Genomic DNA, 25,179 nt, shown 5'->3' on the forward strand with positions numbered 1-25,179 from the left:
AGAGTAATAAGTCTAAATCGAAAAGGGACGAGTCATGAAAATAATATATATATAAATATATATTTCAGTCAACGCGTCTTAATCGGTAACATTGAAAGTAAGTTGTACTTTGAAAGTAAGACTTGTATTTTCTACAGTAAGTTGACTTAATTGGTCATATTGTCAGTTTATATATATATATATATTTTCATTTCTATTCATCTTTAACATGTCTGCATTATCATCTTTTACATGTTTGAACACAAAATGTGACACTCTCGCGTTTTCGTTTTTCTGTCTTTAGGTCATACGACAATCAACGAGCCTCTACGACCCCGGGCGGAAAACGAAGGTTTGCAAACGACATCAACATCGACGACTGGTTCATTCAGGAACAGGAGAAAAATGAAAGAGAATTTCGTGACATTGTTGTCCGTAACTACCCTCGCTCAGCGCAGGCTCGAGCCTGGGTCCAAAGGTTGCAGGAATCCGCAGACAATGCAAATTCTAACGATGGAAACGCAAATACTGCTTCCCCAACAATGACAAATGCTAATGACGATAAAACGACAAACGAATCTAACGATATAGCGACGAAGGATGCAAACGATAATTCACTTGATAATAACAACGGAACTAATTATAATATTAAAGATGCTCCACCGCCGACAGAGCATAAATGATATTCATCATTTGAACAATAATTAGTGTTTAATCCTGTATACATAAGTCTAATTAACACAAAAAAAATAATATAAAATAATTCATTTTGCCTTTGGATCATGAGCAATCAGTACTTCATTCCATATAGGATATAGTGCCACGGAAATTTTTTCGTGATGCAATTAATTGTTTTTTCATATTTAATTGTTTTTTCATATTTTTGACTTGAAGTAAAATTAGAAGCTCAAACTTTTCAATGGCGGTAATGGTGTAAAGTAAGTAACTTAAGTTACTGAATAAATATGCTAAATCGTCTGCTGCTGTTTTTGATTATCAAAAAATACCATTTGTCAGCGGTGGAGCATCTTTAATTAACATGATCCAGAAATATAGCATAACTTTCCAAAATCAACCATTGTCTAGTCCGGACCCTTGTGTATTCCTTTGTGTTGTATCCCTCAAGTTTTTGCTTTTGACGTTTTCAACGAAACAGTAATTGGTAAAATCAGATTTTGTTTCAGTATTAAATATGAGAATGAAATAAACGAGTTAGGCAATGTTAGAAGAAGACACTAACAGTGTCTAGAAGAAGACACTAACAATATAAATTAGAGGTGATCATCTCACTTGTCAACATGTGATTGGGGTAGGTGTGCTATTGGTATCTATGGGGTGTGCTTCAGTGAGATAGCACTATAAAATAGATGTGTGTCCAACAGTTACAAGGAGACGAAAGCGAACATGCCACAGCCTCCCAAAACATTCCTATCTAGCATAATGTATAAGATGAAGTCATCATTAATGATGTTAACTGAAAAAAGTATGCTAATTCTTAATAATCAAGTCAACCATTTTCTGTTTGTTCTACTTCAAGTCAATATCTTATCTGTAAATTTCCTAATATCCAAAGCATAACACAACTATATATATATAGATTAAAATGGTTATTGATACAGAATTTGATAATTAATTATAAAAGTTCAGAACAAATTTATGGAAATCTGTTCTTTTGGTGTTATTGTGATGGAATAGCCTTGACTGAAAAAAAACACACCTTGATAAAGACACATAATGACCCTGACCCTGTACTGTAGAGAACATGGGCACATTCAAAGCTAGCTACTGTTGAAGCGGAAAAAAATATCACCTTCTGACTGACTTTCAGAAGGTGATATCTTTGTCGCTACAACAGTAGCTAATTAAAGGCCCACTACCTTTCCAAAACAAACGGTAAAAAACAACAACAAAAACAACAACAAAACAATAATAACATAAGAAAACCTTTCACAAACATTGAGTCAAATGTCCTTCCAGAAACCTACCTGAATAATGACTTTGGATCCCTTTGAAAAACTATTGAGGATCTCGAGATTCAATTTTCTGCTGTGTTATATTGCAGTGTGTTTCTGTGAATTTTCATCGCAGGAAGACTAATAATCTTGAATTATATAGTCAGAAGGAAATCAGAAATCAAATCAGTAGTAATACATTTTATTGTGGATCAAAGACGCCTATAGGCTACTCTCTGGGCTGCCTGATATAACAATACAATTTCAAATCCTCCGATACTGGTCTTTGTGCTTCCTTAACACAAAATGGCATTCCTGTTTCTAAATTCTGATAAAATTTCAATCTGTCCTTCATATACTCGTGGAATTTAGATTTGTCCAGTTTCACATTCTCCTCCAGTTGTGTCCCCGACACCATGAACGTTGTAAAGTTAAGAAAGAGCCACAGCCAAACTACAGTATGCAAGGAAAGCAAATTTTCTGTAAAGGTCACATTCCATAAATTCAACAAATCGGTGCTCTCAAGTAGAATGTCCTTTGTCGGGTGGTACAGGAAAACAGAAACACAATCACTTGAACAAGAGAATGTGGGAATAAAAAGATCATCTAAAGACTTCTTCGTATTGACTTGTGCAAATGAATTAGTTATTGCTTCAGCTACAACCTTATCAATGGTATGTAAGTCTAAAAGAACATTTTTATTAGCATCTCCACATTCCAGACAAATTTCAGTCTTTGTGTCTGGCAATTCCTCAGTTTCTGATCGCCTTTTCTTGACTTCTGGATCTAAATCCTCTCCGAAATTTTCATCAGTACCTTCATTTTGTGATGAGTCCTCTTTGACAATTCTTACAGCCATGGTTTCATTGACAAGGACTTCCGCTCTACCATGCCAGGTGAATGCTGACCCTGAAAAATCAAATAATTCATACACATAATGAAAGTTTGAAATACTTTGAGTACATAAAGCTTGGAATTCTTGACTTTTTATTTCTTTTCTTTTTATTCTTTAAAATTTTGAATCATCAAAAGGTCCAGTTGGTGTACTGTAATCTAGTTTTTTTTCTGTTTGGTAGACTATATTACACACAGGGACCTAGCACAAAGTTCCAACCAATGATATAAATACAATAATACAAATTGTTAGAACTTCATGCCAAGCCCCTGTGATATTACAGTCAATTTTAATACTGCTATAAATTAAAGTGAGCAAAGCCATGATAATACTTTGAGGTATCTGGTTAATTTGAGTTACTGTATTCCACCCGGTAAGCGCCTCATATACTAGTGCCCCTCCCCTTCTGAGCCCTCAATTTCACTAATTTCAAATTGCACACTAAAAAATGAAAATATGTAAAATGTACCATATTTATTTTCTGGCACAATACGGAACCTGTGTATACGCTGCATGAAAAATATCCAAATAAAAATGTTAGCTTATACAATGGTTTCTTCATTTGATGTCTTCTGTCTTCTGCAAATTGATTTAATTTGGCTAACTTCTGTGAAAGATTATGCAATTTTATGTAGACTATAGTCCAACTTTGGTCCTATTAAGCACCCGTTTTTTTCCTCAATTTTCAAAGCCCCTGGCATTGGCGCTTATTGGGACGATATATTTACTGGAAACAGCAGAACATTTTGAAGTCATAAAACTTGAAGAAGTTTGAGTTAACGAGGTTGAACTGTATTTCTAATATCCTCACCTAATGATGTATTTCCAGCTTCTATGTTAGCTTGACAGTGTGGACACTTTTCAGGAAGTTTTTCTGCCATACCATCTACCAAGTAGTTCTTGTTTGGAATCAGCTGTGAGAACAGATGCTGAGCAAGAGCCACTGTAAGGGAAGTCGAAGTTTCATCAGACGTTTGAGATATTTCCTTTATTGCCTTTCCATGCATTCTGCGTTCTGCAATACAAATGAACATAATCATGTTTATTGCACAATTCATAAATTCTTTATTTGAGTACCCTGTATTTTTTTTTTTTTTTTTTTTTTGAAATGGCCAATTGCAAGATAACTGTTTCTTCTTTATCAGTCGGACTATTAGAAATGGCCAATTGCAAGATAACTGTTTCTTCTTTATCAGTCGGACTATTAGAAATTAAATGTGCTTTGTGGCCACTTGGAGGAATGGAGAGTGATGTAAGATGTTTATTTACAGTGAATATTTTTTATTTGTTTATTCATTTATTTTTGAAAATAAGAAAAAAGTTAAGGATATCAAAAAAAATTATTTTTAATTTGAAAAGTGTTCAGATTTATATTAAAAATAACTGCATAAAATGAACTCAATCATGACATACATGTAAACACCTACACACCTGTGCATTTGTACATTTATAATTACATGTACAGTATTGTATGTATATATATATACACACAATGTACATTATAGATATCCCAAGTTGTTCAGATTTAAGGCCAAAAAAAATGATATGCATGTTTCAGGTTACTTGACTGAAAAAAATAGGGTAGGTCGGTCGGGATTTTTTTTTATTTCATTTTTTTATTCTATTTTTTTAGGAGGGGTGAGGGAGGGGTCAAGTGGCTTTATAACTACATTAAAAAGTAATTTAATAATATATGTAGGTTGTCTTTCAGGCTTTAGGCTGGCTAGAAGTCTTTTATTTGCCATTACCATATTCGTAATTGAACTTTATCTGGATAAACTTAAAGCATGCGTAAAAATCTAAGTTGAAAACTTCATATACACAACATTTTTGTGTTAAAAAAGTGTGATAAAATATGTAGGGTCAGAAGTAAAAACTAGGGTAGGTAGGGGTACCTGAAACATACATATTTTTTTTTAGGCCTAAGCTACATGATAAATGTATCTGACTAAAATCAGCTGCTTGCGTATTGGTCTCCGCTTATATAATTACTATAAGCTAAGCTACAAACGCAGTAAGCGGAGAAACAATAGGCAAGCAGATGATTTTAACCAGTTTGAGATTTGTGTATTACATGTATTTGTTTCTGTAGTGTTTCAATAAATTTAGTTCAGAAATTCCATTCACAATGTCAATGGACTTATAAACAATATGTGATTAAATATATCTGATAACGTATTTTTAGATTCTTCTCCACGAACTGAAGTATCTATAGGATAGAGAAAACCTACATGTAATCACAATGCAAAAGGCTTGTAATGTTAAAAGCCTTGTTAGCTTTGCGTCAAAGAGGGTAAAAAATCTACCTTGAATAAATTCCATTATTGTCAGGTAAGCAGCGGCTCTTTCTTTGTCGTCCATTGCAGAATCGACTCCTTTTCCTACAAAATCTTCCAAAATACATAACTTGAATAGCAGTTTCATGGGAATCAATCCAAAATCGTCAGCATAAAAATCCTCGTGAACGTACGGTGCAAGCTCCACACTTGCTTCCGAGAATGTACATCCACGTTTTCCATTACATGAGTCGATTACTAAATTAATGACAGACTTGTCGCTTTCAATTATATTCTTCAGTACTTTCTTGAGTAATCTTTCTTCTTCAGAATCTTTAAAGGCGTTGATTTTATGGAAAACTTCCATAACGCAAACGTGTTGACAAACAAACTTCTGCTTCGTCGTTGTTAAATAAATTAATGACAGACTTGTCGCTTTCAATTATATTCTTCTGTGGTGTTTATGACACGACTCAGATTTCTGTAGGTTCACTTGTTTATTTCGCAAATCTCCCCAGAGGAAGGTACATCTCTTTACATTGAACTTCCCGGAGGAAGGTAGTTATTCCTTTCACTGAACTCCCCGGAGGAAGGTATTCGATTCACAAAACTCCCCGGAGGAAGGTGGTTATCCAAAGCACAGAACTTCCCAGAGGAAGGTAAAAGACTACAACATATGAAAATAAAGGCACAATAAGACAGATGTACAATGTGTCCTTATAACTACACATGCCTAATTGAAACTTAATCTATCTCAGTACCCTCAATACTTTGATAACTATACATATAATTGACCAGAGATAATAAGTGTAAATAATGAGATATGAGAACAAAATTACACATGTAAATTACCTGGATTTCCTATTTGACAATATTTCTATATATGAACACAATATATATGCATTCACCTTCAGACAGAATGTCTCTAAGTACATTATTTATAATAAATTGTTATCTATAATAAAGTTTGCCTAGTAAGACATTTCGTCCCATGTATACACATGTAATTATAAGAGGACGAATTGACTAAATCATACCTCGATCAAAACAGTAATTATATCTATCTAAAAGGCTTATTCACATTATACCTATCTAGTAAACATACTTATATAATACCTCTAATCAACATATGCTATACTAGTGACACGCAGGGTCCTAAAATATGACTTATGAGCACTGTACATGTGCTCCTGCAGACGATACATGATCAACGATAATCAAATGACTAAAATTGGCAAATAAACCATCGTGAAATAATCACAATGACTGAATAATGTTTACAATCATATGGTAGACAAAAATACATATAAACAATATATGGACAGGGAATAAACCTACCCTGTGGGGGACCTAAATTTTCCTTTGATTTAGCCGTGGCCCGGCATGTTGACAACCTGAGTCGAATCTAAAATTAGGCTAGACTAACACCCGGACTGCAAATTCCGGAAAGTTCCGGATTGCAAATAAAATTGTAATAAAATACAACAAGAGATCCCAGAGGGATCTTGGCGCCCACCAAAGAATGATCTATGTCTGACAATAGAAAGACGGATCTTTTCTCTGCTTTTCAACTTTTTACTACATATTACTACATCTAAAATTTGAGAAAGATCTTTTCAGTACTTTCTGAGATATATAACACTGACAAACTTCAATAATCAAAATCAAAGATGTTGTTGACCGATCAGTCCCAATATGCAATATGCAGGTCCTAGGAGTACCTACATATAAAATTTGAGACAGATCACTTCAGTACTTTCTGAGAAATAGCGGTAACAAACTTCAATTATCAAAATTCAAAATGGTGGCCTGTCGGCCATCTTGTTGACCGTTCGGACCCAAAATGTAATTAGGGACCTAAGGGAACCTGCACATGAAATTTGAGACATATCCCTTCAGTACTTTCTGAGAAATAGCGGTAACAAACTTCAACTATCAAAATCCAAGATGGCGGCATGGCGGCCATCTTTTTGACCGATCGGTCCCAAAATGAAATATGCACAACAAGGGCCCTAGGGGAACCTACATAAGAAATTTGAGAGAGATCCCTTCAGTACTTTCTGAGAAATAGCGGTAACAAACTTTAACAATCAAAATCCAAGATGGCGGCCTGGCGGCCATCTTGTTAACCGATCAGTCCTAAAATGCAATATGCACAACTAGGGCCCTAGGGGAACCTACATGTGAAATTTGAGAGAGATCCCTTCAGTACTTTCTGAGAAATAGCGGTAACAAACTTTAACTATCAAAATCCAAGATGGCGGCCTGGCGGCCATCTTGTTGACCGATCGGTCCTAAAATGCAATATGCACAACAAGGGCCCTAGGGGAACCTACATGTGAAATATGAGAGAGAGTCCCTTCAGTACTTTCTGAGAAATAGCGGTAACAAACTTTAACAATCAAAATCCAAGATGGCGGCCTGGTGGCCATTTTGTTAACCGATCGGTCCTAAAATGCAATATGCACAACTAGGGCCCTAGGGAAACCTACATGTGAAATTTGAGAGAGATCCCTTCAGTACTTTCTGAGAAATAGCGGTAACAAACTTTAACTATCAAAATCCAAGATGGCGGCCTGGCAGCCATCTTGTTAACCGATCGGTCCTAAAATGCAATATGCACAACTAGGGCCCTAGGGGAACCTACATGTGAAATTTGAGAGAGATCCCTTCAGTACTTTCTGAGAAATAGCGGTAACAAACTTTAACTATCAAAATCCAAGATGGCGGCCTGGCGGCCATCTTGTTGACCGAACGGTCCTAAAATGCAATATGCACAACAAGGGCCCTAGGGGAACCTACATGTAAAATTTGAGAGAGATCCCTTCAGTACTTTCTGAGAAATAGCGGTAACAAACTTTAACAATCAAAATCCAAGATGGCGGCCTGGCGGCCATTTTGTTAACCGATCGGTCCTAAAATGCAATATGCACAACTAGGGCCCTAAGGGAACCTACATGTGAAATTTGAGAGAGATCCCTTCAGTACTTTCTGAGAAATAGCGGTAACAAACTTTAACTATCAAAATCCAAGATGGCGGCCTGGCGGCCATCTTGTTAACCGATCGGTCCTAAAATGCAATATGCACAACTAGGGCCCTAGGGGAACCTACATGTGAAATTTGAGAGAGATCCCTTCAGTACTTTCTGAGAAATAGCGGTAACAAACTTTAACTATCAAAATCCAAGATGGCGGCCTGGCGGCCATCTTGTTAACCGATCGGTCCTAAAATGCAATATGCACAACTAGGGCCCTAGGGGAACCTACATATGAAATTTGAGAAAGATCCCTTCAGCCCTTTCCGAGAAATAGCGGTAACAAGAAATGTTAACGGACGGAAGGACGGACGGACGGACGGACGGACGGACGGACGGACGGACGACGGACCACGGACAAAAAGCGATTTGAATAGCCCACCATCTGATGATGGTGGGCTAAAAAGTCTAAATTTAGGAACATGACACTCCCCTCCTGATATATCTATATCACTACTTAAACAAAAATGTTATGTTCAATGCAAATAAACTTAGGTAATATCACATAAAAGAATGTCTGAATGATTCTAATACAAGCAAAGAGTATTTCCATATTTATTTAATTCCTTGAAGTCACTCTGGGCTGTTAAGAAACACAACTTCGGTAACTGGTCTAACAAAGTATGTTGTTTTGCCATCTCTGACCACACGGATTTCCACTTTTCGCACTAATTTGTCTTCACTTATGAACACACGGTTAACAACTGCAAGAGGCCATTCCATGCGCGCGACACTCCGATCCTTCATAAGAACGATGTCCCCTTCTTGAAGATTCCTCTGCGGTTTCTGCCATTTGGTACGCGTCTGCAAGTTGAGGAGGTACTCTCTCTCCGCCATTTCTTCCAAAACTCTTCAGCCAGTACTTGGACACATTTCCACTGATGTCTGTAAAGGTCTTTCTGATTGAGATGTTCACAACACACTGAAGATGGGCATGAGGTCTTCTGAGTCAGTAGCACAGATGGTGAAAGTACAGTGGCGTCTTGAGGATCACTAGACACAGGTGCAATAGGTCTTGAATTCATGATGGCCACTACCTCTGCCATCAAAGTGGTAAGTATTTCATGAGTTAGAGCTCTACCCTTCATGTCTATCAGCATGGAGTCTAAGATCCTTCTCGCTGTGCCAATCATGCGTTCCCACGCGCCGCCCATATGGGACGCGTGTGGCGGGTTGAAGCGCCAGACAGTACTGTTCTCTAACATGTAATTCGCGAATTTAGGTTCATCCACGTTGATTGTCTGAAAACCCATGTCTTCTGTAGATCCTACGAAGTTAGTTCCATTATCAGAGCGAAACTCGCGTACAGGTCCGCGAATAGAGAAGAACCGGCGTAAGGCGTTAATAAAAGATGATGATGACATCTCTTCAATAACCTCTATATGAACAGCTCTTGTCACAAGACAGGTAAAAAGCACAGCCCATCGTTTAGACAGTGCAGTGCCCCCTCTAGTGCGTCTGGAAGTAATGCTCCATGGGCCGAAAACGTCTACACCTACATACGTAAATGGCGCACATGGCTCAAGTCTATCAGGCGGAAGATCTGCCATTTGCTGATGACTAAATTTCCCGCGAAGTCGATGACATTTCATACATGCTTGGAGGATTGAGGAAATCAAACGTTTGGCGCCGGTCACCCAGTAACCTCCTGATCGTACAGCACCCTCGGTCAGATGCCTACCCTGGTGACGGACCTCTGCATGAAAGTGTTCGATAAGAAGTCGAGCCACATGATGTTTACCTGGCACTATAATTGGATTTCGCTCTTCCAAAGAAAAGTTTGAACGGTTGAGACGACCACCAACTCGAAGAATGCCGTCCTGGTCCAGAATCGGTGTTAAGGATGAGATGCTGCTATTACTAGGTACTGCCTTTGATTCCCTGAGACACTGTAATTCCTCATTGTAGACCTGTTCCTGAACATCTTTGAGGATGAAAATCCGAGACTTTTCAATTAGTTCTGGGGTGACCTGTCTGGTTCGTCCCACGGACGGGTTTTTCCTGATGATTGCAAGGGACTTGAGGTAAGCGATGCCTCTTACCAATGATTTCCAAGTAGAGAAATGTTTGATCCGTTCAGCTCCAATACAAAGTGATGGGGAAGATGAGGTCTTGAGGACCTGGACTTCTGGTCTAACCTCTAGGTCATGTGTCGGTTGAACAAGTGGATATCTTTCAGTCTCAGACGTACTCCTTTCCTCAGTCAAGACACTTGTTCCATTGAGCCACATACTTTCCTGCAGATCACAAGCATTTACACATCTAGTTCCTTCATCAGCAGGGTTACTTTCAGAAGGAATGTGACTCCACTGTGTTGGTTTCGTAAAGCTGAGGATCCTGTCCACCCGATTGCCTACATAAACGTAGAACCGCCTAACTCTGTTGTGTAGATATCCAAGCACTACCATGCTGTCTGAATAAAAGTGCATGTTTTCAGGTGGAATGTCCAATTGCTCATTTATAGTACGACCAAGCTCTGTCGCTAAGACCGCTGCACAAAGCTCGAGGCGCGGTATTGTATGTCCATGTTGTGGTGCTGTCTTTGCCTTTCCCAACAAGAAGCTCATACCATGCTGATCGCTGGTCTGAAGGAAGGCCACTGCTGCTACAGCATCTTTTGAGGCGTCTGAGAATATGCAAACCTTCTTCTCCAAATCCTGATAAATGGCACCAGGAAAGTATTGTCTAGGGACAGAACATGCGCATAGTCTCTCGAGGGAATTGCACCATGCTTCCCATTCTTGTCTTCGTTCCTCTGGTAGAGGCTCGTCCCATTTGGGTGATGATCCCACAAGATCTCGGAAAAGCAGTCTTCCTCGCAGAATCACTGGAGCTGCAAATCCTATGGGGTCAAAGATACCGTTGATAATCGATAAAAGACCTCTTTTTTGTGTAAGCCTTTTCAGTGACTCCCACGCTAAACATAAATGAGTCTGATGTCAGATTCCAGTGCAACCCGAGGCTTCTCTGTACTGGCGGGCAGTCTGTTGTAAGATCAAGATCTCTAATATCTCCAGCTATGTCATCTGGCTGGAATGCTTTCAAAACTTCTTCAGAATTGGATGCAATTTTGTGAAGTCTAATTCCACCATTCTCGTGTAAACTCCTTTGGGTTCTCTTAATGAGTGATACGGCTGTAGTTGCATCAGGGGTAGATGTAAGACCATCATCCACGTAGAAATTCCTTGATACAAACTCCTGTACGTCCTTGTCAGAATTCTCTGCTGCCTTTCTTAGACCGTACGAGGCAACTGCTGGTGATGGCGAGTTCCCAAAAACATGGGAAGTCATGCGATACTCAATCAGTGGGTTCGAAATGGAGTTGTCGGCATACCAGAAGAATCGTAGAAGGTTACGGTGTTCCTGGACTACTTTAAAGCAGTAGAACATTTGTTCTACATCAGCCATAACTGCAACTGGATCCTTTCGAAACCTGAGTAACACACCAAGTAAACTGTTAGTGAGATCTGGACCGGTCATTAGCACGCTGTTGAGAGAAAGGCCATTTTCCTTTGCAGAGGAGTCAAAAACACAGCGAATCTTGTTTGGCTTTTTAGGATGGTATATTCCAAACAGCGGTAAGTACCATCGCTCTTCTTCTGATGCGAGATCTGGGGCAATTTCTGCATGTCCCTTTTCCAAGACTTTAGACATGAATTCCATCATATGAGAATGTTTACGCTGATCTCTACGGAGACTGGTATCCAGTATCATTGCTCTCCGTAGGCTCTGGGCTCGATTGTCAGGCAATCGCGGACGATCTGGCCTTAACGGTAGAGGTGCTTCCCACTGACCATGACTGTTTTTCTTGAAACCTGTGTTCATCACACGCAGGAATTGTTTATCCTCAATCGAGTGGCCAGGCTTATCGTCGTGTTGAGTCTTGGCAAACAACGGGAAGGTGGTTGTTCTGGGATTGTCCTCTTTGAAATCAAAACAGTTAGGACAGGGTTCCATCAATGTGGGTCGTCCATCAATGAGGGTATGTACCTTATTCGTAGTAATATAGGATGTCTGGTGTACCTTGCCCAGACATACTTCTCCAATAATAACCCATCCAAGTTTGAGACGTTGGGCGTATGGTCCGTCCATGGGTCCTATCCTTTGGTCCATGACATGATGCGCAGTAGGCATGTCGCGTCCTATTAACATCAAGATATCTGCGTTGTGATCTAATGGTTGAATTTGTTGAGCGATTCCCTGCAAATGGGAATGAACTCGAGCTGCCTCAGGAGTAGGGATTTCATTCCGGTTATTCGGGATATTGTCACATTCCAGGAGGACTGGAAGGTTAAGGGAAAACTCTCCATCTATTGACTCCACCACGTATCCTTGGGCTTTCCTCCCAGAGCAAGGAATTACTCCAGAACAGGACGCCATGGTGTACTCTGTATATTGACCGTTTTCTCCAAATCTGTCGAAAAATGCAGTTTTGGCTAAACTAGCATTACTCTGGTCATCTATGACTGCGTATAGGCGAATAGCCTTGTGTTGCTCTCCATTAGGGATATACTTTGACAAGTACAGTTTTTGAACATGATTTACCCATTCCTGTCGGGTTTTTACACACTTGCGTACAGCAGGCCTGAGTACTGTTATGTTGTCCTGAGACAGTGGTAGAGATATGCTCCCCTCCATGGACTGAAGTAGGATTCTGGGAGTAGTCTTCTATATGGAGTATAGTAGGGTGCCGACTTCCACCACAAATCTCACACTTCACCGTGACTTTGCAGGATTTCGCTAGATGTTTGTCATTACAACATTTAAAGCAGTAACCATGTTTTTTCAGAATATCCTTCCTATCAGGTACAGGCTTGGATAAGAATAAGCAACAGTCTTTCAAGGTGTGATGGGCACCTTCACCGTGAATAGGACATATGTGAGTCGGAGGGTTTTGTTTCTCTACATCAGTCTTTTTACTAGAAACCTTCATATTTCCACTCCTCTTCCCTGTAGCACTCTCTGATACCTTGGTTTGAGTTGACTGAGGAGGGTCCAATTGAAGTCCTGGATCATTCATTCTTTCAGCCATACCCGCTACGAAACTGGAGAAGACACTAAATGGTGGATAGAGGATGTTTTGATCTTTCTTGTGCCTAAAGGCCATGTCCGTCCATTTCCGCTGTACGAACGATGGAAGTTTGTTGACTATAGGCTTCACTCCAGCTGAAGAGTCTAAATGAGCCAACGAAGCAGTGTACATCACGTTTTCCTTTAAGGATTGCATCTCAGTCAGTAAATCAGAAAGTTCATACATCTTCAGATTATCCTTGTTAGATAGCCTAGGGAATTGATCTAGCCTCCTTTGAAATGACTGTACCACAAGCTCCGGAGAACCATACCTGCTGTCGATCCTATCCCATATCTTGGTAAGTGCTAACCTCTCATCATGGGAGTGTGCTGCTCTAAGACTTAATGCCTGTTTAGAGGATTCTGGGCCCAACCATCTTACTAAAAGATCAAGTTCTTCTGTAACAGTGACATCAAGCTCTCTTATAATGTTCTTGAAACTGGCTTTCCATAGCATGAATCTTTGTGGTTCATCCGAGAACTGAGTGAATCTTGACAACAAAAGATCCTTTTTTATCATGAACTTGGTGAGTTCCGTAGTGTCCTTACAACTGCTGTTAATCATAGCTGGACTAGGTGTGGCTGGATGTTGTTCAGGAGAGCCCCATTGAGATGAAGCGATATGAGGAGAATCTGGGATGACAAACTGTGGTACGTGTGCCTCCAGTGGTGTAGATTGTACTGGAGGTCTTATAGGACGGTGTGTAACAAACTTAACCTGAGGGGTTTCCTTTGGCAGTTGATTTGAAAATGGGAACTCCGATAAAGCCGGTTGGAAGGTTGGAGCAGTTGGACGAAGTGGAGGGCTGGTGAATTGATCAGCTGTAATGTTACTGAAATCAGGAAGCGGAGGGAGGTTCTGTATTGGTTCTGGACTCGGCTGATCTGCCTGGTTGATATCCTTCCCTACAAAATTCACAGTATCGTTTACAAAGGCTTCTGTACGTAGCTGTATCACATGACTATCAAGGCTGTTCTTATCTTCCTCAATTAGTTCCTGTACAGCATGGAGTTCTGCCTCTGCTTCTTTTAGGTCTCTTTTCGATCTAAGTAATTTCAGACTTATGTCGACTTCAGTTTGTTGTTTTAATACTTTTGCCTCCTTTTCCATAAACTCCATGTTCACCTTTGCTCTTTCATGTTTTAGTCTCTGTTTAGTAAGTATGTAATCAACTGAGGATCTACGGGATCGACTGGAACAAAACGATGTTTGTGACCGTGCCTTGTCTTCCTTTGTTGGAGGGCCTCTGTCTGCGGAATCAATCTTGGAAAGAATACTTTCACGAACAAGTTTGTGACTAGCGAGTTCTCTTAAACTATCTGCTGTTCTTGTCCTCTGAAGAAAAACCATGAATTTGTCTGAAACATCTATGTAGAGAGATTTGTTTACGAGTAATTCTTCTAACAAACCTTCTTCAGCATTAATGATTATCCTATGGATCAAATCATGAATTGTAGCTCCTAATTTCACCCAACTTTTTTAGAATAGTCTTGAACAACGGCTTGAAACATTGTCTCGCCTTCTGGTGTTAAGTTCCTGGTACGTGTCTCGCTTGCCATACTCATTGTTGTTGATGATGAATTCCTATAGGTCTGGATCGCAGGTCTTTTACTGTGGTGTTTATGACACGACTCAGATTTCTGTAGGTTCACTTGTTTATTTCGCAAATCTCCCCAGAGGAAGGTACATCTCTTTACATTGAACTTCCCGGAGGAAGGTAGTTATTCCTTTCACTGAACTCCCCGGAGGAAGGTATTCGATTCACAAAACTCCCCGGAGGAAGGTGGTTATCCAAAGCACAGAACTTCCCAGAGGAAGGTAAAAGACTACAACATATGAAAATAAAGGCACAATAAGACAGATGTACAATGTGTCCTTATAACTACACATGCCTAATTGAAACTTAATCTATCTCAGTACCCTCAATACTTTGATAACTATACATATAATTGACCAGAGATAATAAGTGTAAATAATGAGATATGAGAACAAAATTACACATGTAAATTACCTGGATTTCCTATTTGACAATATTTCTATATATGAACACAAATATATATGCATTCACCTTCAGACAGAATGTCTCTAAGTACATTATTTATAATAAATTGTTATCTATAATAAAGTTTGCCTAGTAAGACATTTCGTCCCATGTATACACATGTAATTATAAGAGGACGAATTGACTAAATCATACCTCGATCAAAACAGTAATTATATCTATCTAAAAGGCTTATTCACATTATACCTATCTAGTAAACATACTTATATAATACCTCTAATCAACATATGCTATACTAGTGACACGCAGGGTCCTAAAATATGACTTATGAGCACTGTACATGTGCTCCTGCAGACGATACATGATCAACGATAATCAAATGACTAAAATTGGCAAATAAACCATCGTGAAATAATCACAATGACTGAATAATGTTTACAATCATATGGTAGACAAAAATACATATAAACAATATATGGACAGGGAATAAACCTACCCTGTGGGGGACCTAAATTTTCCTTTGATTTAGCCGTGGCCCGGCATGTTGACAACCTGAGTCGAATCTAAAATTAGGCTAGACTAACACCCGGACTGCAAATTCCGGAAAGTTCCGGATTGCAAATAAAATTGTAATAAAATACAAAAAGTCTAAATTTAGGAACATGACATCTTCAGTACTTTCTTGAGTAATCGTTCCTCTTTCAGAATCTTTAAAGGCGTTGATTTTATGGAAAACTTCCATAACGCAAACGTGTTGACAAACAAACTTCTGCTTCGTCGTTGTCAGAAAGACGATTTACTTGTTTCGCCAATAGAAATCAAGCGTCTAAAGGAACAAAAGTATGAATGTATGTGCTAGATATAAGTGTACGCCATGCTCAATATCGACCCAGACCGATTTTAAAACGTAAACGATGTGCATTCGAGCTACATGTAGATCATTTCAACTTTATTCCATTATTAGGTATTAGGTATATCATTATAAAAAGGAAATAATAATAATCATAGTAATATATCCCAGTGACTGAGTGAACTCTGTGATAGATCAGGATGAGAAAACAGGCGCGTACTGTAGCTGAAGGGTGTTGGATGCATGTGCAAGCACTTTTTTTTAAGTGAGCGCCACAGGCGAGAAATAAAGGTTGCAAAAGGGTCCGTGGAAGTCTCCCGCATGGAAAAAATAAAATATAGATTTCAAATGTTGCCATTTGGTCACTTTTGGCAGGTTTTACGTGTTCTACCATTATGCTATTTAGTTAACATTAAATAGGTCATACTGATACATCTGTAGGATATATCAAATATGTTTTAGTCTCGTGATGTCATAGGAAATGAATTCATTTTAAAATATTATTTCAGGTAAGTACGTTATCTTTGATGCTAAGTGTTCAATGAATATGCACTTATAAATACTGACTTGCAAGATATGAAATTTATCCCATCTCTTAGCAAGAAGATCGGTTCATGATTTAGAATTTGCAAAGTTGAAATCATCCCCCAACATATAGGTAACATCTTTATTTCTTACTTTCATATTGTTCATGCTATGATTTCACCAGATAAACTTTACGAAACGTATGTGAGTACAAAATACATACATTCACATACAGACCAAATCATCTGTCTCTTAAAATGAGCTCATTTTCTTTTTTGTATTCCTTCATTACGATAACAAAAAAAAAAAAAAAAAAAAAAAAAAATGAGCTCATTTTAAGAGACAGCTGCTTCGGTCTAATTAATCCACATACAGAATGAGCATCACCACATAAAAACTCAAACATTCATGTTCTCCATACTATGATCTCTTATCCTCTGCTTCCAAACCTGAAATGCCTAGAATCAAATTAAATTCCTCTCGGGCAAAAAAAAAAAAAAAAAAAAAAATACCATTAACCTCTTAAAACTAACTGGCAGTCCATCATGAGGGACCTACATGTTAGTAGCTTTTATGACCTGACGTTACACTATTGCTTGTTGATACGAAGGCGAGCTTGGCTAGTCGCGAATATTACAGGTAATACATTATACAGTTTTTATATATACTTTCCAATACTCTTTTACAATGAATAGACTGTCACTCTCACACGTCACTCGTGGTATACTCATTCTAAAACGTGGTACACGTATACCCGTGGTATACTCATTCTAAAACGTGGTAACATGTATACACATGGTATACTCATTCTAAAACGAGTTTCACAAAAACATAGACACAAAACTACAAAGTTACTGACCAGTACATTCCAAACGTCCCTCGACAATTAGAATTTCTCGACCTTAATACACATACATAGGAAAATGATGTGCATGCACGGGCTTATGTGCTTACATGGCAGCTACACGTCGGGAAATACTACGAATACAAGTATTAGCTTCCGAAAAAGCTACATGTAAGTGGGCTACGTGGAAGCTTAACCATTTGGTTGAAAAAATATGGAAATTAAGCAATAATATGATAATATTGCTTAGCAATTTCAAATGTTGGAAATGAAACCACGGTCTGCGGGAGACCATAATAGTACAAAACACTCGTGAGTTCTTTGTAGTAAAACGTAGTAAAAAAAGTCACATGCTTATACTTCATTCATGCCATTTGCCAAAATATGGAATTGTTTTATGGGTAAGTAGTGTTCATGAATATGATTGTGTGTTTACTTTGACTTGCTTTTGTGTTATATTTATCTGTTCTGAAACCTAAAGCAAGTAAATATGAATTTAGAATTCTAGGAATTTAGCCGGGAGTAGCCGATCTTCGCTGATCCCAGATTAGCCAGTTTAGACCGATTGAATTGGTCAATTCGCATTATAGCATTTACAGATTAAATATGAAAATGACAGTTTTATAACTCATTTCAAACCATTATTTATAGTAAAACAGTACATATGTGCATGACAAAATGATATCCATGCAATATAATAACATTTTGTAGTCTAAATATTTTCAAATAAATCATTTTTACCGAACATTGGCAGGCAAACTACATGTATCACTATATTTGTAAGTAAACACGTGATCCCTAGTTACCCATAATGCGTTTCTATATTTCAGCCAATGGCATGAATGAGGTATAAGCACGTGACTTGCTTTACTACGTTTTACTACAAAAAGTACCAAAATTGTATATACTCAGTCTGTCCTTCGGAAAGGACGCCAATCCGAGGTCCGGTGTACGGTCAGTCACGCCATGCAGGTTAAAGATCCTCTGCTGGTATTCGAAAAGATAAAGCTTATTGCAAGCCACCACAGACTACAGGTTGTAGGTTTTGTTAGGTTAATATAGATTAGGTAGGGTAGTGTAGGTATAGACATTTCTGTGACACAGCTAAAAAGTACTAAGGTTATTTATGCATTTACTTTTTTTTTCTTATTCAATTATATCGTAGTTTAACGCACAATGGTAATGTTTCTGGTTCAACCATTTGGAACTTTTATTAAATATGAAATTGCGAAATCCCCAACAAGCTAGGCGAGTGGCATATCTGAAAATTATGTAACGAGTTTGATTAATTCCATATTACAGAGTCTTGAGTGTAAAGTTCTATTTATCACATAACCTTTATGATACATCTTGATTTAAAGATAATATCATAGTCTAACACACATTCACTCGCTAGAGTTGTCTCTCTTTGGTCCACCATCAAACTCGTCTGACACTATAAGGTCAGACGAGTACAGCAGACATTGGAATCCATATAGATTCTATTTTTTCAAGAAAAAATATCTTAAAATTATAATTCTATAATTCTACGAGTTGACTTGCGGCTTAATGCGTAATCTATATTTTATGTAGCATCGTTTATCGTATGCCAACTTGTTTCCGCGTGTAATTAAATTTCGGGTATTAAGATGATTGTTTAATTTCTGAAAAATAATCTTTCAAAGTTAAAACACGTAAAAAAATCGTTATGTATGTGTAAAAAGGCAAAATTATGCCGCCGCAAGTTCATTTACAATAATAAAAATATACACTGTAATGGTGGGTTTGGAGGGAGGACAGAAACAGTACAGAAACCAACCAAATAACAGGAATCTTACTTCTCACGAGTCATTACGATCCCGAAGAACTTCATCCTCGATACTCCAGGGGTTCCGATCACTTACAATCTCTACATCACTGGACTGTCTCATAGTAATACTTGAGGCAACATAACAGAGAAGGTAGTTTATTCCTTTGATGTACATAAAAGAGCCGTATAACAGTACACTGTGGTTGACTGTGTGGCTTTAAAGATGGGCTTCGCTCTCTCTGTGGTCTTCAAAGAAAAAAATTGCAGATCTGTGATTGGTTCGTATTTGTTCCCCTGAACTGCCTCCAGTTTTACTATGAGATAGTCCAGGTGTGTAGAAATCATAAGTGATCGGAACCCCTGGAGTATTCAGGATGGAAGAACTTATACTTCAAACAATATCATCTGACGCGACTTTACAACTGTAAAATAAATGTAATAATTGCAACTTTCTTATATCTTTACTTAATGTACAGTAGAGTTTTTTTTTTCTCAAAAAAAATAACGCTGTTTCGGTTTTCGAAATCCCTTGATAAATTATACCAATGGCGCATACAGCCGCATAGTTTCAAGGATAAAATATGAAGACCATTTGACAAGCTTTATGAACACATAAGGATTATGTGGATTTGAAGTCAGACATGTTTCAAATTTGTTAATATGTCATGAAGATTCAAATTATTGCCGCCATCAATTCCTTTATTTGATTAACCTATTCTCATCTATTAAATGTTCAAAGGGAAGCAACTCTGATTTAATACGGATTAGAAGGATGTCGTCAATGAAGCAGAGAAAGTTTACTTTTTTGGAACGCCTGGGCCAAGTTGATTTGTAAAATTTCCATTTATCACCTCCTAAAAAACCTTTAATTATATCTTCAATACAACCACAAAGTACCTGTAGGTAAAGCATGCAGTTCGAAGCAGAAATTATTTCATCTTCATTTCAAAGTTGTCCGAGTCGTTTTATCTTATTAACAACTTAGGGTTCTGAAGTTGTATTTCTTAGCAATGCGTCTAGAAAAAAATGTTTTTAAACGATATAATTTGTTTTATATTCGTTGTATCTCACCCCCTATTTGAGCACAGACCTCGCTTTGATGAAACAACTGATGTGTCTGATCTTGAACTCATTGTGAAGTGTAAAATATTCCTTAACTTTGTGTATAATTTTGAGTTTAATATATTTAAGACACAGACACAGTGTACAGTGATATGATAAAATGTTAAGTACAAAATATCTTAATAATGTCACCAATCAAACTGGTTTTGATTCAAAGATCATTGTGACCAAAAATGCTTTCAAACATTCCAAGGTGTAAACCAGGGAGGTGACATTTGTCTCTCACTTTTATTCACAGAAATGAATATGTAAACCTCTTGCCAGTTTTGAATGATTTTGTTTTAACATGCTCTGGCCTCTGATTTAGATTTGATTTATGCTAAAATATTGCATGGACCAGTGATATTCATGATATCAATGACCAGTAGTTAATTGAATCATATACCTTGACTGAAACTTGACTGAAATGTAACTGTGAATTGAATTTGGTAATTTTTAGATTTAACAAAAGTTATATGCTTATTGTGAATACTACATCTATCACCACTTTCTGAACAAATTAAAATAAATAGATGAATTAAATTTTTATAATAACTTGGACCATCTTATGTGTTTTGAAGATGTCTTAGGTACCATGTGTACATGTAGCTGGCAAATAGCGAAGTGAACATTCACTGTTAACATAGATCAGGGCTCGAATTTTACAGTTTTTTGTCACTTGCTAAAAATAGCAAGTGCTCTAAATTTGTACTTGCTAAATAATTTTTAACTTGCAATTAAATATCGGAATTCAAATCAGTTTTGTTAAATATAAAATCATTTATTTTTGCATGATGATATCAGGTGTATGTTAACATTATGTATATCAACAACATTATTGAAAAAACTGTGTCTTCATATTTTCCATTAGAACAATATTTCACAATCGATACATGTATGTCATTTTTACAGTTGTCCATGAAAAAAACTACTTGCTAACATAAGCAAGTGCATATTTTTTCCACTTGCTATTCTGGTATATCTACTTGCAAAAAGCAAGTAAAACAGCCTGAAATTTGAGCCCTGTAGATTACAGAGAATCTTGCATCTGTTTTGTATTGCGACCTCATCTTAGGTCATTGGTATGCTGGCAGTTACACTGGCATTAAACTTGTTTATTACCGTATTTGACCCAATAAGCGCCCAGGGTATTTTTTAAAATAAAAAAAATGGGAAGGTGCTAATAAGACGAAATTATTGCAAATCTATACAGTTTTGTGTAGTTTTGGTCTTTATTTATGCGTGGACATTTGAAATCGAGGCCTCAAAAAGGGGAAGGGCGCTTATAGGGACATAGGCGCTTATTGGGTCGAATACGGTAATAAATTTTGAAGATTCATTCTGGAAATGTAGTGTTAATACAGAACTGAATTCAAATTACTATACAATTTCAAATGCAAAATCACTTCTGAACTGATCATCAACATGAAGATTCAAGCATTGATGTGAAAAACAAAAGCAACAGAATAAATATAGTTATATGTTTTTTATTGTATTATTTGATTTTTTAAAGTATATTTTATATTTCGGTGAATTTACAATGCTAATAATACTGACTTCAGACAAAACATGATCACATCACACATATCAAAATTTCCAAAGAACTCTTTTTAAAAATTCTTTTGAATTGTAGAGAAATGAAGAAATTAAACTTTTAAACTCCATAAAAAACAATTTCAGACATTCCATACGTCCTCAAAATCATCAACATTCATTCAACAAACAATTACACAGAATATTGCACTAAATACTGTACTTTGGGTATTACGTACAAGCCATAATATTACATATACATTTATGATAATGGAATCGCTAATTCCATTAAAATCATGGATATTTTTTTAGTTTTACTCTTGAAATCCATTGTCCAGCATTCTTAATTTGTTTTTAATATGTAAAAGCATTAAAGTGTAAAATATTAATTTTGGCTCTGCAAACTGTGTACCCAGCATACAAACCATACACTTATATATCACATAACACGACAGGTATACACGGCTAATTGACCAGCAGGAATTATAGATCTATCAATATCAAATATCTATATTGGAACTTGTTTTTAGTAAAACAATAACAATTATAGAATATTTAAGTTCAATCATATAAGCAAGCTTTTTTAAATCATCATTTACATCTTTATTAAATTATCATGACTGGAAATAAAGATTCTAGACACATAAACTATAAAATTAAAATGTTTGAGCTCATTCTTAATTTTAGAGATTTTAGTAAATTGTGTCTCTTCTACATCATACATAAAAACATCTTTTGAACTTAAAACAAGTTTGGTCCCCTAATTGTAAACAGGAAATTTTGTTTAATATTAATCATACATATGTACCTATTGAGAATTTTCTCTATGTCTTTGGTAGTGCTGAATATGATACACAACTCTCATGAATTAACGGAAGTATCATGGGCTAAATCAATGATTATTTTTGGCTCCTGACTTACGTTGTACTTCATAAACATAGAATTATTTTTTAACATGAAAAGATGAAAATGGGTGTCTACAAAAAATGGAGTTATTTTTAATTACCGACTAGAACGTTCAAGTACATTTATCAGTTATTTGTGATTTTGAATAAGAGTTGCCTCCCTTACATCATTAAATTTTGTTTCAGGTTAAAGATGATTGATAAATTATCAAAAAATGTACAGCTCAAAACAAAATATTTTATTTTAGTAATCAACATTAAACAAATTTGGCAAGAACTTGATACTAGCACTGAAATATAATTTGATTAAATTTTCTCAGTTTTTGATATCATTCACATATACCCTGTATAATTTTCTTCTCTCTCTTTCTTTCTCACTCATTATATTCAACGTTTTTTCTTACTGTTTTTTTGTCCTCCGACAACATTGAAGACATTTATTTATCACAAATTATCATACAACAGTGTCAGATTTCAAAAACAGTTCATCAATTTCATTACACAGTTCATCAGCGTTCACTGTATAACTTCCAGAAGTCGTAGTAACGTCATCATCATCACGGTTTGTTGTCGCACAGCTCTCACTGAGCGTATCGTCAAACGTCGGAGTGACGCTTTGTAAGCGATTTGTTCTTTGGTTTTTATCACTGTTTACTGAACACCTACTAGAACGTAGATCAGCCGAGGGTGGCCGTGGAATGTCAACAAATTGTTTATGATGCGGATGATAATTGTCCGACTGAAGTCTTTGCACTCTGTGACCTTGGCGAGGAGGTCGCGAGTTGCTGTGGCCTCCCTGGGAATGGGGATTCCTATGGGGATTCCTGGGAAAACTGTCAGTATTAGAATGTCCAAATGTGGAAAACATAGGTCTCCCGCCATTCACAGCACTTGAATTATAGGAAAGAGAAGACACACCACTGCTGTCTGTTGTTGAGAAATGTCGTGAATCTCCACTGTGATCTGCCAAAGAAAATCATAATATTATAAATATGTACATACATGTATATAGGTTGTATAGCTTTGTTGAAACGTCCATAATCTAATCTAACTAACGCTTCACTACGAATTCACTAGAACTGAATTATCTATCTCAATTACCAGTGATAAAGAATCTGTTAACCTTTAATTAGCTTTACCGTTCCAAACCTGTAATATCAGAGATTGTATACGATCCCTTAATTAATTCATCAAAAGAAATTAAAGAAAACCTATCTCAATTACGCCAAATATCCCAATAGAATGCATGTTTACTACATTTATAATTCTATTAATAGTAACTGCAACCTTGACCTCATATTCAATTGATTCAGGGTTAAAAATGATAATATTATCTTTCTTTGGAATCCTGGAGGTTTTGATCTATAAAATTTTGAAATAATTTTTTGAAGCATATCATTAAAGGTAGAATATTGTGACTTTCAGTATGGTTCGTATTGTTTTTTGGCAGTACAATCAATTTTTTTCAAACAATGACCTTGACCTTTGACCTTTGAACCAGAAAAGACGTCCTCATGGGAGAAAACACTGGATAATGTCTCAAAATCTAATATCTTGTTATTGATATATGCTTAAAACAAATTGATTAACTCACCAAGCTCGGGTGGGTGTGAGAGGCCGGCGTTGCGCAAGTCTTCTTCACTGCCTCCGCGGCCGCTGTCGCTCGTTGTTGATTCTCCTGACATGTCGCTACGGTTATCGTCATGGTGACTGTCCTTGTGGGAACAGGGTACTGGCAGCTGTTTCATCTGTAAAAACAAAACATTATCTTATCATCAGTCGTTACTTAATTGGAGAATTGGGTATTAATGCAACGAAGATTGTACCTATCCTAATTAGATTTAAGTTAAATTAAGGTGAGTAACGATGAAAAATGTTCCCGCTGGGAAAGATATATCTATAGGGCTCATTGAATTAAAAACCTTAACATTAAACTAAGTGTGTTAATTTGATGATATTTAGCTCGAATATTTTACTCTGCACCTGCACGTCAGGGGTAATCAATGTAATTAGAATAAATGTGCAGATTCCAAAGGTGAAGAAGTAGAACTATTTTGGTATGAGAACCTTGAGATTAGCGTGTGTTATCATTATTCTGCCCTATATACTACAAATACTTGAAACGTTAAAGCAACATAGTGAAATTAAAGAGAATTGAAATTTTCAGTTGAATTCAAAGACTTTTAGACCTATTATCACCAAATTCTCTTAAAACTATTTGGTTTTTTCAAACAAATATTTAAGCTTTATTTAAATATTTTTTTGTTATTTAATTTTTTAGTAAGTTTTTGATGCTCAAAAATAGAATTGGATGATTTTGAATATATTCTGATTTAGAACTTCGATACATTCAGGTTTTTTTTCTGAAATACCTAGCAAATCATTTCATATTTTTGCTAAACCTTGAAGTGGAGCATAAAAT

The 25,179-nt window shown here is 36.8% G+C and overlaps 2 protein-coding genes and 1 long non-coding RNA gene across 6 annotated transcripts in view; all 3 read right to left on the reverse strand.

The window, feature by feature from the left end:
* Positions 1 to 2,117: 2,117 nt before the first annotated feature.
* LOC138328512 (uncharacterized) lies at positions 2,118 to 5,509 on the reverse strand. The gene is made up of 3 exons (XM_069275346.1): positions 5,133 to 5,509; positions 3,638 to 3,841; positions 2,118 to 2,840 (listed from the first exon to the last, which is right to left on the reverse strand). The coding sequence occupies exons 1-3, from the start codon at positions 5,467 to 5,469 to the stop codon at positions 2,161 to 2,163; spliced, it is 1,221 nt and encodes a 406-aa protein (XP_069131447.1). The 5' UTR covers positions 5,470 to 5,509; the 3' UTR covers positions 2,118 to 2,160.
* A 71-nt stretch (positions 5,510 to 5,580) lies between these two features.
* On the reverse strand, positions 5,581 to 15,872 carry LOC138328514 (uncharacterized). Its single transcript, XR_011209219.1, has 3 exons — positions 15,707 to 15,872; positions 14,728 to 15,034; positions 5,581 to 5,769 (listed from the first exon to the last, which is right to left on the reverse strand). It is a non-coding gene; the product is annotated as an uncharacterized lncRNA (long non-coding RNA).
* Positions 15,873 to 21,790: 5,918 nt separating this feature from the next.
* The window catches only part of LOC138328515 (protocadherin beta-17-like), a 46,286-nt gene continuing 42,897 nt past the window's right edge, over positions 21,791 to 25,179 (reverse strand). For all 4 annotated transcript variants that reach the window (XM_069275347.1, XM_069275349.1, XM_069275348.1 and 1 more), the window contains exons 4-5: positions 24,352 to 24,505; positions 21,791 to 23,720 (exon numbers count right to left, since the gene is read on the reverse strand). In XM_069275347.1, the coding sequence (XP_069131448.1) occupies positions 23,212 to 23,720; positions 24,352 to 24,505 (663 nt within the window). In that variant the 3' untranslated portion in view covers positions 21,791 to 23,211. The remainder of the gene's footprint in view (positions 23,721 to 24,351; positions 24,506 to 25,179) is intronic.

Source organism: Argopecten irradians, chromosome 7 (genome assembly GCF_041381155.1).
Source record: "Argopecten irradians isolate NY chromosome 7, Ai_NY, whole genome shotgun sequence".
NCBI lineage: Eukaryota > Metazoa > Mollusca > Bivalvia > Pectinida > Pectinidae > Argopecten > Argopecten irradians.